The 16684-nt window shown below is 28.3% G+C and overlaps 4 protein-coding genes across 4 annotated transcripts in view; 3 read left to right on the top strand and 1 right to left on the bottom strand.

The window, feature by feature from the left end:
* The window catches only part of LOC105830687 (agrin), a 569188-nt gene that overhangs the window by 263779 nt on the left and 288725 nt on the right, over positions 1–16684 (bottom strand). The window lies entirely within an intron of this gene.
* LOC105829730 (putative gustatory receptor 28a) lies at positions 460–2429 on the top strand. The gene is made up of 3 exons (XM_036292170.1): positions 460–1547; positions 1905–1991; positions 2056–2429. The coding sequence occupies exons 1-3, from the start codon at positions 498–500 to the stop codon at positions 2164–2166; spliced, it is 1248 nt and encodes a 415-aa protein (XP_036148063.1). The 5' UTR covers positions 460–497; the 3' UTR covers positions 2167–2429.
* On the top strand, positions 6074–7568 carry LOC114254854. The gene is made up of 3 exons (XM_036292171.1): positions 6074–7134; positions 7282–7368; positions 7438–7568. Exons 1-3 carry the CDS (start codon positions 6112–6114, stop codon positions 7540–7542), a joined length of 1215 nt encoding a protein of 404 aa, XP_036148064.1. The 5' UTR covers positions 6074–6111; the 3' UTR covers positions 7543–7568.
* Positions 8717–10286, top strand: LOC118647369. The gene is made up of 3 exons (XM_036292167.1): positions 8717–9844; positions 9987–10073; positions 10155–10286. Exons 1-3 carry the CDS (start codon positions 8750–8752, stop codon positions 10254–10256), a joined length of 1284 nt encoding a protein of 427 aa, XP_036148060.1. The 5' UTR covers positions 8717–8749; the 3' UTR covers positions 10257–10286.

Genomic DNA, 16684 nt, shown 5'->3' with positions numbered 1-16684 from the left:
ATACAATTCTTTGTTACATCACATTCTTGCGATGGAAGAGCTATGAATATTACAGAAGTAGCAATCTAATAGAAGAAATTTAATTTAATTTTATAATTAATTACGTTTATAATTAATATGCTATATTTTAAATCTTATGCTACATTTATTAGCAACTATTTTTTAATAATTGTAAGAAAATTAACTGATTGTAAGAAGAAAAAATACTCTATACACCTCAAAGGTGCGATAATTACCGATCGAAGAGCACCATGGTTACTTTATGACTAACAATTGACCTTTTAAATATTATTTCAATTCAGCAACCGCTTGCAGTTTTAAACTGAAATTCACCAAGTGTAGATCAAAAGTCCATATAAAACAAACTTGAAGGCTACATGCAGAAAGAATCTCAATATAGCTTATATGTATCCAATGCTAAAGTGTAAGAATTAATTTTTGAACAGTGTAATTCAGTTTATTATACGACATCATAAAGTGTTGTAATTGCACCGATTATGATTAATTTATTATTGAAACTCCAAAGACGCACCAAGTGTGAAATGTGGAAAAAATGGCAGCTGTTCCATGCCACGGACTTTCAATCGCTAATGTATCCCTGCTTTACTTTTTGTCGCATTCTCGGATTATTTCCATATAGGATCAACGCTTCAACTTTTCAAACTCCGAAACGATCTTATATTCTACCGATCATTATTATTTGCATTCTCTTTATTTGTGAACTGATAACGTTATATGAGGTTGACGTTATTAACAAGCATGACGAAAATGTACCTAAGACTCTCGAACGTAACTGTTTTTATATACTCGGCGGTTTTAGTACGGTTGTTGCGTATGCCTTAAACGGTCGTCGGATGCACTTGCTCCAGATCATAATGGAGATCTCTTCAAAACTGCCCCCTGATTCATACTTCAAGATGTCTATACTGATCCACGCTAAAGATATTTTCGGTTTCTTTTTTCTAGTCGGTCAAGCGACATGTTATTATTCCATAACGGGTGTCTGTCATTTGCGTAATCTTTTAGTGCTATATATACTTCTGATAACATTTCAAATGGATATGCTGCACATGAATTGCGTTTGCATATTAAAGGCTTGTTTTAAAAAAATCAACGATAATTTGATAAATGTGCGAGAGCTCATAGTGAATAATGAATCGCATTTTCTGAGGCAGCATAATAGAAATCCATTCGTATTGATGGAGCTCAAGATGTTGAAAAAGCAACATCTGATGATCAGCGACACAGTGCAAATGTTAAACGCAATTTTCAGTCTACAGGTTCTCGCTAGTGTAGTTATGACTTTTGCTGAAATTACTTTTCGACTATACTTCTATATATTGGAATGGAAAAGTCAAGAAATGTCAATGTTCAATGTAGATCAGAATTTCCATAATGTGTTATTGATAATATTTATAACATATTATTGTATCAAAATAATGTTGATTGGGTGGGCTTGTGATACAGCCAAAGATCAGGCTATGAAAATTGGTATCACTATTCATGAAATACTTAATGACACCATCGATAAGCAAATCAAAGACGAGGTAGCTAAATTTAAAAAAAAAATAAAATTTAACTTTCACATTTTTAATATATCTCTTATGATAAATATCTCTTATGTGTTAATAAGAATTCTTTTATATTAAATTTAGTGCGATTAATAATTGTTTCTTAACTTTACATTTTAATAATAGTAAGACATCTTATTACACATCTCAAATAACACATAATTTAATGTCTTTATTAATAATAATATAGAAATTATAATTTTTTTTATATTATATTATAATAATATAGAAAATATAAATATTGATTGATTTATATGTTAATTTAAATATTTATTCATCAGATTCATAACTATATTTTTCCAATATTTAACGATTTTTAATCTGCTATTGCAGCTGCAGATGTTTTCCTTGCAAGTACTGCATCGTGAAAATACATTCTCCGCCAAGGGTCTTATAGTAGACGCAACGCTTCTCGTTGCGGTGAGTGTGAGATTATGTTTTAATAAATAATATGTACTGATTACTTGTATAATTTCAATTTCAGATAGTGGGTAACATCACTACATATCTATTAATTTTAATACAATTCTTAGTAGCCCAAGAAGTTTGTAATAAAAAGATTACAAACAATGTTACAGAAATTATATATAATTAGAAGAAGATTCATAATCAAGTAAAACATACAATATATTATATACAAAATACTAAATATATTCTTATATTGTTGTATTATATGTATGTGTATGTTACACATATATACAAACAAAACCTTATGTATATGTAAATAATTACATTAATATTTAATTGCAAAATCTTTAAGTTGCTTATGCTATTATCTTGTATCAATAAATATGTTTACTAGAAATATCGCTTTAGATTCATTAAATAATAAACAATAAACTAATTCATATTGCAACAAAGTCCCATCAATCTAAATTAAATATTTATATTAATAAATTAATACAATTTGAATTTTATTTTACTAGAAATTTTATAATTAATATTTTAAAGCCTTTCTCAAATATTATATCATGCATTATTCTGCAACAACTCAAAGCAATTTAGTAATATATACACGGGGAGAATTTTCTCTTAAAATTTACCCTCAAAATCTGGTAATTGTAGGATGATGTGTAACCTCGAAGAATTTTACTATATTTTTTATAGTATAATTTACTATACTTTTAGTAAAATTTACTAAAGGTATAGTAAATCTCACTATACTTTTAGCAAATTTTACTAAAAAGTATAGTAAAATTTCTCGAGATCACACATTATCTTACAATTACTAGATTTTCAGGGTAAATTTTAAGAGAAAATTCTCTCCGTGTATATTTTTTTCTTCTAAATTAATATCTATTAATTCTTAATATATATTACCAAATTAATTATTAATATATTACACTAAACTATCTTGAAATATAAAAGCTGTCGAATGTATAATATATATATTTTATATTTGTGTGTATAAATATTTCTTTACATTTTCAGCTTTATTTATTAACAATAATTAAATAAAATTTTATTGCATTGTAATGTGATCAATGAATTATCGTAATAACGTTCATATTTTTTGCCTCTGCATTTTTTTATTGTTAAAATAAAAAATATTATCCATCCTACATGTAGATTCATAGATTATAATCCGTTAAAAATTTTATCGAGAAAAATATAATCGATCAGTTTTAATCGAGATAAGTACTTAGATTAATCCTAATCAATGTAATAGCATGTGTCCTTGCATTCTAATTCTAATGTATGAAAATTACATTTGTTACACGTGTGCTACATTAATGTCATTTCTTCAAGTACCCAATGCATTTAATATTTTAGTATACATTATTGTAAGAAAGAATCAAGTTTAATTTTTCACACTTTAATAAGCTTAAGGAAAGAATTTTTAATTTTTAATTACAGTCTACTACATAAAGCTCATAAAATAAATATCGACGACAATATTCTCTGACTGATGTATAATAACAACACAATAAATGTTTTTTGTAGTGAAAGTTATAATAAAACTAAATATCAAAACTGTAATGTAAAGAACATCTTATCCTGAAATTAATCGTTATTAATCTTTATAAGTCACTGCTCTATAGAGACACTGTGAATTTCTTCTTTTGTGTATGCGTACAAGAGTTGACACCTATTACTCATATGTCACAATAATTACATATTATTCCATTATATAACGATAATATACGCTGCATTCTAAGAATGGAAATCAAAGAGCGTCATGGTTACTTTATGGTTAACAAATAATCCCCGAGTCTTAAGTCTTGCTACTCGACGCAGCGTCTATTTACAGTTTTAAACTTAAACTCGCAGGTAAACCAACTAAGAAGCAAATAACGGAATACATAATACAAAAAGAATTCGTTGCAGAAAGATGGAATTAAACATTTAGAAAAGAAACTCACATATTACATTTGTATTATAGCTAGGCTGTATTTATAACGGTATTAATTTTTAAACTGGATGTCTAGATTTACACAAATGGGTTTGATTGAGAATTTCTTTTATAATTGGAAGATGATATTCAATCTTTCATCAAAGTTTCAAAATCGAGTCAAGAGTAAAACATGGCGATTGTTTTACGCCACAGATTTTCAATCTTTGATGTATCGCTGTTTCACTATCAAGTACAAGATCAATCCTTCAAACTTCGAGATTTACAAACCGCTCTTTATTCTCTGGACTGTCATTATCTGTGCTTGTTGTACTTGCGTGCTGATAATGCTGTATGATCTCAACATTTCTGGAAGAATCGACATGAAAATTGTACCCTCTCTCGAGCGTAGCTTCTATAACGCGCTCGGCAATGTTATAGCAATCTTCACGTATATTTTGAGTGGTCCACAAATGCGTTTGCTCCAGACCATATTGAACATCTCATCAATTCTACCTTCAAAATCGTTTCAAAAGCTATCCCGGCTAATCCACACAAAAGATATCGGTTTCTTTTTAATAATTGGATTCTTTGTAATATATTATAATAAAATAAGTCTCTATATTTCATTTTTAAGGTTTTACATAATTTACCTCAACCACTTTTTATTTCAAATAGACACGATGTACGTAAATTGTGTTTGTATATTAAAAGCCTGTTTCAAAAGAATAAATAACAAATTGGCAAATCTACCCGTCGTGAATAATGAACTTCATTTCTTCAATCTAATCTACCAGCAGAGAAATCCATTTTTGCTGATAGAACTCAAGACCCTGAAGAAGTGGCATTTAATAGTCAGCGATACAGTGCAGATGCTGAATAATCTTTAATTTGCAGCTCTTAGCTACCACAACAATGAGTTTAATTAAGATCACGTGTATTGTTATATGGTACAACAGAAAGATGTGTATTAACTTATCATGGAAAAGCAATTCTATTTCGCATACTTCGTCATGAGTATAGCACTCTTTGCCACAAAGACGACATTGATAATATGGGCCTGCGAGACCGGCAAAAATCAGGCTTTAGAAATCAGCACTACCATTCATGATGTACTTAACTGCACTAAGAATAAGCAAATAAAATACGAGGTATTTAAAATATTTAAAATGTAATTTGTATATCTATTTAACATATCCTAATGTGCTAATGTATCCCAATGTGTGCTAATGTATTTTTTAATTTATCAATTTAATAATCATATTTCTTTCTTCTATTTAAACATTTTTTTGCAATATAATGTTACAGTTGCAGTTGTTTTCTCTTCAAATAATGCATCGTAAAAATATATTCTCCACAAAGGGTCTTACTATAGATGCAACATTTGCTGCAGTAAGTAATCAGGCATAAGTTTTTGTTAAATATTTGTGAAATGTTAATCTGTTTTATTCTTTTTCAGATAGTAGGTAACATCACTACATACATATTACTCTTAATAAAATTTTTAAACACATCCTATTTTTGTGGAAAGATAGTAGACAATGTTACACAATCTGATTAGGAGTTTCATTTTCTTTGCACTTCTGGGATGTGAAGCTGCTTTTTTTTTTTCAAGTGGAACCCAAACAACAATTTTTTGCTATTATTAAAGGTTCCGGAAAAGGGCCAAAAATCGGACTTTTTTAACATCTTTACATAATTACGTAATTAATATTTTATATCTAATATTCAAAGATGTGATATATACATATTATTTTATTTCAAAATCAGACAGATCAATAATGTAAATGTTGCACAATATGCTTTCTTATGCTTTCTATTTCATGTATACATATGTAAATTAGTGAGTTATATGTCACAACAATAATACATCATTTCTCTATACTCTATACAATCCATTTCAATAATAGTGAATGCCAATCAAAAACTGCTATGGTTATTTCACGACTAACAAATGACTTCTTCAGTTATACATTTCTACTTAGCACAATATTTGCTCGTAGTTTCAAAATTAAACTCATCGAGTGTAGAACGTGGAGAAATTGTATCAAGTTACATAATTGTTACTAAGAAACAGATTAAAAGATTATAAGTTAAATAACAAATTGTTGTAATTACATATAGATTGCCTAAAGTGTCAATTAATAATAATTTAATTTTTCTATAAATTACTGCTGATCTCATTTCAACAACACGGACAAAAGTAAAATGCGAAAAAAATGGTGGCTATTCCATGCTACGGATTTTCAATCCTTGATGTACCCCTGTTTCTTCTTTTGCTATATTATCGGAATATTTCCGTACAAGCTCAATGCTTCAATCTTTATAGTTTCAAAACCGTACTACATATTGTCAACCATGATTATCTGTATTGGTGTGTTTCTTAACTTAGTATTCATTTATGATATTATAATTTCTAAATATAACTTTGGAGATCTAACCAAAAATATTCGCGCTATTAATTACCACACGCTCAGCGGTTTTATTGCAATCACCACACACATATGGAGCGGTCCACGAATGCGATTGTTACAGACTATTTTGGAGATCTCTTCAAAATTATCTCCAAATTCGTATCAAAAGTTGTCTAAATTGATCCATATCAAAGACATCTTTGGTACTATCTTATTAATTGTGCAATTATCCATATATTATTCTAAAAATATAATATTTGAAACAAATTGTATGGTTGTCTTGGTAACAGTGTACGCAATATACTTCGCTTTGTTGCAATTTCAAGTAAATATGCTGTACATAAATTGTGTTTGTATAATAAAGGCTTGTTTTAAAAGTATTAATGAGAATTTGATGCACATACAAATGCTCATAAAAAACGATATAAAACCATACATCAAGTTTATCTGTTGCACACAAAGAAATCAATTTTTCTTAATAAAACTGAAAATTCTAAAGAAGAGGCACTTGATGATTAGTGACGCAGTGCAAGCGATGAATATAGTCTTCAGTCTACAACTATTTGCTACTGTAGTCATAATCTTTATTGAAATCACTTTTGAACTGTATTTCTATATAGTGCGCTGGCAAAATGGAGTATTTTTTAGTTTAGATAAACAAATTCTCGATGTCCTTTTAATGTCCACGGGATATAATATTTTAAAAATAATGTTACTTGCGTGGGCTTGTGAAACCGGTAAAAATCAGGCGCAAGAAATCGGTACCACTATTCACGATCTGTTTAGCAGCACCAATGATAAGCAAATAAAAAATGAGGTAAAAATGTAACTTTATATACATTTTTTAAAATGTAATATACGTTAAAGCACATATAATACAATTATTTTAAACACTGACTAAATTGTATTCAACATTTTAATTGTTTATCTCTGCTATTAATTCTTTTACAATCTGACATTGCAGTTGTATCTATTTTCCTTACAAATATTACATCGCAAAAATACATTTTCGGCGAAAGTTTTCACTGTGGATGCGATGTTTCTCGCAACAGTATGTAATCAGTTATTTGTTGTCAACTAATATAATATATATTACTTATATTCCTTATTTTTCTTTCAGATAGTGAGTAACGTTGCTACGTATTTAATAATTTTGATACAATTCTTAAACATTTCACATTCTTGCGACGAAAAGACAGCAATCAATGTTACACTATTTAATTAAAAAAGATATAATAATTAATCATAAAAAGTACATTTGAATAATTAAACTTTTTATCATTGTTAATGAGTTATTATCACGCAAAATTTTTTATACTTGTAGATCGACACACACACACACACACACACACACACACACAATAAGATATAACAAAACCTTGTAGATAAATGTATGTTAATAATTTATAGTATATGAATAAAAGTTTTCTTATTTCAAAGCATTCTTCGATAATCGAATTTTATTTATCTTTCAACGATCTAATTAAATCAATCTTGTTCTTTTTTGATCATTAACTTTTATCATAATTTATCGGCGCATGTTTAAGAATAAATTTTTGAAGCAATGTTATGCATGATTATGGTACGCGCTGCAATTTACAACATAGTTTATACAAGCATAGAAAAAAGATATTTATTTTTAAGACCTAATTCTCTTTCAAAATTTGCGTGTAATTGCAACTAATTTATTCTTTTTGAAAGAACTACGTCAAAAATAACAGTTCTATACAAACAAAATACATATTATATTAAAAGAAATGAAAAAGAAGTAAGCGTAATGAAAAAGATATTTAAAAAGTCATCTGCGGATCGCGGTAGCGGTTGATAACATACAACTTTAATCCCAAATATCTATAATGTATGTATTATCAATTGAGTATTAATTAAAATAAAATTAATTTGTAAAATTATAGAAACTCAAGAAAACATTTATATTGATATAACATACACATGTAACAATTTTTAAATGTATATATATATATATATTATATATAGAAATATCTATACACAACAATTAAAAGTACTAGATTGAAATTGCGTAATGACAATTTTAAACATTATGCGAAAACGTAAACTTTAAAAACAAATGACTATTCGAATATTGTTTACTTTTATATAGAGATAACAACTCGATTGAAAGATGCTATTACATCACACTTAACAAAGTTTTCTTTAGTTTTGAATCATTATAGGAAAAAGCAATTACTCGCAGTTTTAAAATTAAATTCGTCGAGTGTACATCGACAACGATAACTCTACATCAGTTTATGCAAAGTAAGAAGGCAAAAGTGACAAGGTTACATTTAAACAAGTTTTTTCTCGATTACTGTCAGATTTATATCAAAATGCATTAATAATATGTTTAATAAGTTATAGACTGCTCTCTGTAATGTCTAATGTAGTCTACTGGTTCTCGTGACAAATCACTGATTATGTTTTTATCATCAAATTTCCAAGGAAAACCCAGAAAAAAACAAAAGGAAGAAACATGGCAATTATTCCGCGCCAAAAATTTTCAAACTTTGATGTATCCTTGCTTCTTTTTCTGTCGCATTCTTGGAATATTTCCGTATAAAATCAACATTTCTTTTGATAACACGACTTTCGAAATTTCAAAACCATGCTACATTCTGTCAATTGTCACTATCTCTGTTTGTAATACATTCACATTGATAATGTTGTATATATTCATATGGTGCAGAACATGCTTTATTGAACCATTTTATGTAATAAAATATCCCGCAATGCTTATGAATTGTTGCATATTTATGTTTAGCAGTATTCTAATAACCACTACGTTCATTCTAAATGATTCGCGAATACGCTTGCTCCAGGCTATATTGAAGATATCTTCAAGATTACCCTCGAAATCGTATCAGAAGTTATCTAAAATAATCCATGCTAAAGATATTATCAGTTTTCTTTTAGCGTGGCTCATATTGATATATAATTTGGATATAAATAACATAAATTACGTTCTAATTTTTTCATACGTAATCTATATCTACCTAGTGACATTTCAAATAAATATGTTGTATATGAATTGCGTTTGTATATTAAAGGAATGTTTTAAGGAAATCAATGACAATCTAGCCAACATGCAAGAATGCATTGCGAATAATAAATCTCATGTTTCTGCACTAATGTATCATAAACAGAAAACTCAATTCCTAACCATGAAACTCAAGGCTCTGCAAAAACAGCACCTGGAAATCAGCGATACAATACACATGCTAAACATGATCTTCAGTATACAGCTTGTTGCTACAATTGTCGTGACTTTTTCCGGTATCACTTTCTGTTTGTATTTCTACATTCTCTACATATTGGAATCGCAGCATTTCTTGACAACAGACACTTCAAAAAGTGTATCATATGAGAGCTTTCTCTTTCTCATATTATATTACGTTATAGTAATGGTATTAATAGTGTGGGCCTGCGAGACAGGCAAAAATGAAGCCTTGCAAATCAACACTTCCATTCACGATGTGTTCAACAGCACCACCGATAAGCAAATGAAAAATGAGGTATCGTAATAAAATATTAATTAAATTTTATTTCTTTTAAATTGAATCAATATGTCTCGAGTATCAAAATAATTTTACATCGAATTTATTAGATTTATAATTATATCTTTTAATCATAAAATTAACATTTTTACGATTACAGTTACAACTGTTTTCTTTGCAAGTATTTCATTGCAATAATACATTTGACGCGAAAAGTCTTACTCTGGATACAAAGCTTCTGACTAAAGTGAGTAATTAGTCATATGTTTGTTCACAGTTATAATTTATTAATAATAGAATATACATTGTCACCTTTTTTTCTTTTTAGATGGTAGGCAGCATCGCCACGTACGTAATAATATTATTTCAATTCGTGCATATGTCTTACTTTTGTGAAGAAAAAGCGGCAAATAATATAACGAAAATCTAACACCTGATCTAATAAAACAAATGTATTAAAATTACTCGAATATTACATATAAATTACTTTTTATCGATGCAGAGTTATTTAATAATTGTATTTGAATATATGTGCACATATACGCGTAATGATATTTTAGAATATTTTAAAAATCTTATTCTATGTATTCGTTATTATTCAATCAAAAATATAATTGTAATATTTTACTTGTTTATAGTTTTAAAAACAAACAGCCATTAGAAAATAAGTAATCATTACAAATAATTTATGGAAAGCTAATCTATTAACGTACTATGAGGCAGGATACCGTCTTTTTCTATTTCATGTAGGCATAAAGGATTAGATAAATTGAATATCGTAGCAGTTGCACAGTCTTCTTTCATATAGAGATGAAAATTACCGATTAAAAAATGCCATGGTTACACCATACCTAACAAAGTCTCCCTTTAGCTTTGAGTCATTGCAAGAGACAACAATTATTAGCAGTTCTGAAATTAAATTCGTCGAGTATACATGAATACGATGAGGATTTTTTATCAGTTTACGTAAAGTGAAAAAACAAAAGTGGCAAAAAAATTACATTTAAAATGAAAGTTCTTTCTCGATTACACTCAGACTTACATAAAAATAAAATAAATAATAATTAATTATTTAGTAATTGATAGAATGTTCTATATGATGTAACCTATATTGTTTTTCGCGACAAATCGCTGATTATGTTAAATTTGTCATCCAATTTCCATGGAAAATGCAGACAAAAACAGAAGAAAGAAAAATGGCGTTTATACAACGCCAAAGACTTTCAAACTCTGATGTATCCTTGCTTCACTTTCTGTCGTATTCTTGGAATATTTCCATATAAAATCAACACTTCGACTTTCGAAATTTCGAAACCATACTACATTCTGTCAATAGTCGTTATCTGCATTTGTAATACATGCACATTGATAATGTTGTATAAACTTTTATGGTGCAGAACATGCTTCATTAAACAATTTTATGTGATAAAATATCCCATAATACTTATGAATAGCTGCCTACTTACGTTTAGCAGTATTCTAATAACCACAACATTCATTCTAAATGGTCCGCGAATACGCTTGCTCCAGGCTATATTGAAGATATCTTCAAGATTACCTTCGAAATCGTATCAGAAGTTATCTAAAATGATCCATGCTAAAGATATTTTCAGTTTTCTTTTAGCGTGGCTCATATTGATATATAATTTGGATATAAATAACATAAATTACGTTCCAATTTTTTCATATGCAATCTATATCTACCTAGTGACATTTCAGATAAATATGTTGTATATGAATTGCGTTTGTATATTAAAGGCATGTTTTAAGGAAATCAATGACAATCTAGCCAACATGCAAGAATGCATTGCGAATAATGAATCTCATGTTTCTGCACTAATGTATCATAAACAGAAAAATCTATTCCTGATTATAAAATTCAAGGCTCTGCAAAAACAGCACCTGGAGATCAGCGATACAATACACATGTTAAACATGATCTTCAGTATACAGCTTATTGCTACAATTGTCGTGACTTTTTCCGGTATCACTTTCTGTTTGTATTTCTACATTCTCTACATATTGGAATCGCAGCATTTCTTGACAACAGACACTTCAAAAAGTGCACCATATGAAAGCTTTCTCTTTCTCATATTATATTACGTTATAGTAATAGTACTAATAGTGTGGGCCTGCGAGACAGGTAAAAATGAGGCCATGCAAATCAACACTTCCATTCACAATGTGTTCAACAGCACCACCGATAAGCAAATAAAAAATGAGGTAGCATAATAAATTTTATTTCTTTTAAATTGAATCAATGTGTCACGCGTATCAAAATAATTTTACATCAAATTTATCAGATTTCTAATTATATCTTTTAATAATAAATTTAGTGTTTTCGTATTTACAGTTAAAACTGTTTTCTTTGCAAGTGCTTCATTGCAATCATACATTTAGCGCGAAAGGTTTTACTGTAGATGCAAAGCTTCTGGCTAGAGTGAGTAGTGAGTCATATGTTTGTTTATAGTTATAATTTATTAATAAAATAAATAAATAATAGAACATTGTTAATAATTAATAAAACCTTTTTTTTAGATAGTAGGCAGCATCGCCACATACGTAATAATATTATTTCAATTCGTCAATATGTCTTATTTTTGCGAAGGTAAAGCGGTAAATAATATGATAAAACAATCCAATGACAAAAAAACCTTCATTAAAGAAACATATTAAAATTACTTAAATATTACGTAATGAATTGTTTTTTATCAGCACAGAGTTATTTAGTATTTGAATTTAAATGTATTTGTATGTATATATAGTGTATACATATAGTATAATAATTTTAGAAAACTATGAAAAATGGTCTATATATAATTATATCTAATAATATAATAATGCTTGATTATATAGTTATAACTACATATACATGTAAATCATATATGAATTATGTTGTCTATATATGATCAGATATATATAATATATATAAATTGTAACTCTATATTTGATTGTGTATTGTACACATATATAATTAAATATGGAATTAAATATATTAAGTCATATATGGAATCATAAATATTATAATTATATATAAACCATTTTTCCATGGAAATCTTATTTTATGTACACATTATTATTCCATTGGAAATATAATTGTATTATTTGTTCAAATATACATACAGCAAAATACATGAAATATATAATAATATGTAAAATAAATTAATTTCTTAAAACCATTGTTTGACTAAATGGTTTCTTTATGTAGGACTCGTAGAAGATAGTATAATATAAGACATAAAGAAGAACAGAGTTGTGTGCTGTAGCAATTAACATATAAGTCTCATTTATAATTCCTATTTTGCATGTGTTATCAATTGAGTATTAATTAAATTAAAAATAAAATAAATTTATAAAATTATAAGTGTTATGGTACTCAAGAAAAAACATACTGATATAATGTACATATTCGGATTATCGACCAAATGATTTTAAATAGTACCGATTATTGGCGCTATTGTCGCTCGCAATAGTCCGCGAAGAATTTCGTACAAGTCAACCTCAAGCCACGGACAAGACAACATATTGTCAAGATACACATATATATAATAAAATGTGAAGATACGTAGCATTCAATAATAAGTTTTAATTTAGTGTTGGGCTTGTCCAGAATTAATGTAAATTAATAAAATAAACGTCACAAAACATTATGGCCTTTCAAGCCGGATAACAGCTGGAAATTAATCTGCTAATTCCTCGAGTCCAAGTCCGCTCCAAATGCAAGATTTTACGTCCGGAATTATTGAGAAAGAAGCAAATTCATAATCAATCAACGGCGAGTCAATGTTCGAGAAGGCGTTAATGTGATCACAATCTGCGCTACTTCAGAAGGCAGGAAAGACAACGCAAATATCACAGCAGCACGGCGTGAACACGTCCTCATCACGAGGATCGAAACTCCGAATACGTCAGAACTGGAGTATACGTACATTATATTTATTGTATTAATTATTGTCCTATTTAATACATTTATTATTTATTATTATATTTAAAGTACCCGTAAAGTACAAAAATTATATCATATGTAACAATTTAAAATATACATATATTTTATATATAGAAATATAAGCACTTAATATACAACAATCAAGAATACTAGATTAAAATTGCGTAATAACGATGTTAAACATTATATGCAAAATGTAAACGTGAACTTTGAAAACAAATAGCCATTAGGAAATAGATAATCGTTATAAATCGCTTTTTGAAAGCTAGCGATCCACAAGAGTAATATGCAAGATATTTTTGTTTCATGTATGCATAAAGGATCCGATGAGTGCATAAAAGAAACGTATGCCACAGCAACTGTACATTCTTCTTTTACATAGAAATAACAATTGTCGATTAAAAAATGACATTACATCATACCTAGCAACGCCTCCTTTTAATTTCGAATCCATTATAGGAAAAAACAATTAAAAACTATATAAAACTACTTACTTGTAGTTTTAAAACTAAATTCCTCGAGTGTACATCGACAACGAGAATTTTTATATTAGTTTATGCAAAGTGAGAAGGTAAAAGTGACAAAGTTACATTTAAAGAAGAAGTTCTCTCTCAAATACAATCAGATTTATATTAAAATGCATTAATAATATGTTTAATAAGTTATGGGCTGCTCTCTATGATATAGTATGTAGTCCATTGCTTTTCGTGACAAATCGCTCATTATGTTAAATTTATCATTAAATGTCCAAGGAAAGCCCACAAGAAAACAAGAGAAAGAAAAATGGCGATTATTCCGTGCCAAAAATTTTCAAACTCTGATGTATCCTTGCTTGACTTTCTGTTGCATTCTTGGAATATTTCCATATAAAATCAACGATCCGACTTTCGAAACTTCGAAACCGTGCTACATTCTGTCATTTGTCGCTATGTTTGTAATACAGTCACATTAATAACGTTGTATGTATTCATATGGGGCAGAACTTGCTTTATTGAACCATTTTATGTAATGAAATATCCCACAATGCTTATGAATTGTTGCATATTTACGTATAACAGTATTTTAATAACCACCACGTTCATTCTAATTAGTCCGTGAATATGCTTGCTCCACGCTATATTGAAGATATCTTCAAGATTACCCTTGAAATCGTATCAAAAGTTATCTAAAATGATCCATGCTAAAGATATTATCAGTTTTCGCGTGGCTCATATTGATATATAATTTGGATATAAATAACATAAATTACGTTCTAATTTTTTCATATGTAATCTATATCTACCTAGTGACATTTCAGATAAATATGTTGTATATGAATTGCGTTTGTATATTAAAGACATGTTTTAAGGAAATCAATGACAATCTAGCAAACATGCAAGAATGCATTGCGATTAATGAATCTCATGTTTCTGCACTAATGTATCATAAACAGAAAACTCTATTCCTGATTATAAAACTCAAGGCTCTGCAAAAACAGCACCTGGAGATCAGCGATACAATACACATGCTAAACATGATCTTCAGTATACAGCTTGTTGCTACAATTGTCGTGACTTTTTCCGGTATCACTTTCTGTTTGTATTTCTACATTCTCTACATATTGGAATCGCAGCATTTCTGGACAACAGACACTTCAAAAAGTCATATAAGAGCTTTCTCTTTCTCATATTATATTACGTTATAGTAATAGTATTAATAGTGTGGGCCTGCGAGACCGGCAAAAATGAAGCCTTGCAAATCAACGCTTCCATTCACGATGTGTTCAACAGCATCACCGATAAGCAAATAAAAAATGAGGTATCATAATAAGATATTAATTAAATTTTATTTCTTTTAAGTTGAATCAATATGTCTCGAGTATCAAAATAATTTTACATCAAATTTATTAGATTTATAATTATATCTTTTAATCATAAAATTAACGTTTTTACGATTACAGTTACAATTGTTTTCTTTGCAAGTATTTTATTGCAATAATACATTTAGCGCGAAAAGTCTTACTCTGGATACAAAGCTTCTGACTAAAGTGAGTAATTAGTCATATGTTTGTTCACAGTTATAATTTATTAATAATAGAATATACATTGTCACCTTTTTTTCTTTTTAGATGGTAGACAGCATCGCCACGTACGTAATAATATTATTTCAATTCGTGCATATGTCTTACTTTTGTGAAGAAAAAGCGGCAAATAATATAACAAAAATCTAACACCTGATCTAATAAAACAAATGTATTAAAATTACTCGAATATTACATATAAATTACTTTTTATCAATGCAGAGTTATTTAATAATTGTATTTGAATATATGTGCACATATACGTGTAATGATATTTTAGAATATTTTAAAAATCTTATTCTATGTATTCGTTATTATTCAATCGAAAATATAATTGTAATATTTTACTTGTTTATAGCTTTAAAAACAAACAGCCATTAAAAAATAAGTAATCATTACAAATAATTTATGGAAAGCTAATCTATTAAAGTACTATGAGGCAGGATACCGTCTTTTTCTATTTCATGTAGGCATAAAGGATTTGATAAATTGAATATCGTAGCAGTTGCACAGTCTTCTTTCATAGAGGTAAAAATTACCGATTAAAAGATGCCATGGTTACACCATACCTAACAAAGTTTCCCTTTAGCTTTGAGTCATTGCAAGAGACAACAATTATTAGCAGTTTTGAAATTAAATTCGTCGAGAATACATCAATACAATGAGGATTCTATATCAGTTTACGTAAAGTGAAAAGACAAAGGTGGCAAAAAAATTACATTTAAAATGAAAGTTCTTTCTCGATTATTCTCAGACTTATATAAAAACAAAATAAATAATAATTAATTATTTAGTAATTTATAGAATGTTTTATATGATGTAACCTATATTGTTTTTTGCGACAAATCGCTGA

The sequence above is a fragment of the Monomorium pharaonis genome, chromosome 9 (assembly GCF_013373865.1).
Source record: "Monomorium pharaonis isolate MP-MQ-018 chromosome 9, ASM1337386v2, whole genome shotgun sequence".
NCBI lineage: Eukaryota > Metazoa > Arthropoda > Insecta > Hymenoptera > Formicidae > Monomorium > Monomorium pharaonis.
This window is presented reverse-complemented; position numbering and strand designations above follow the sequence as displayed.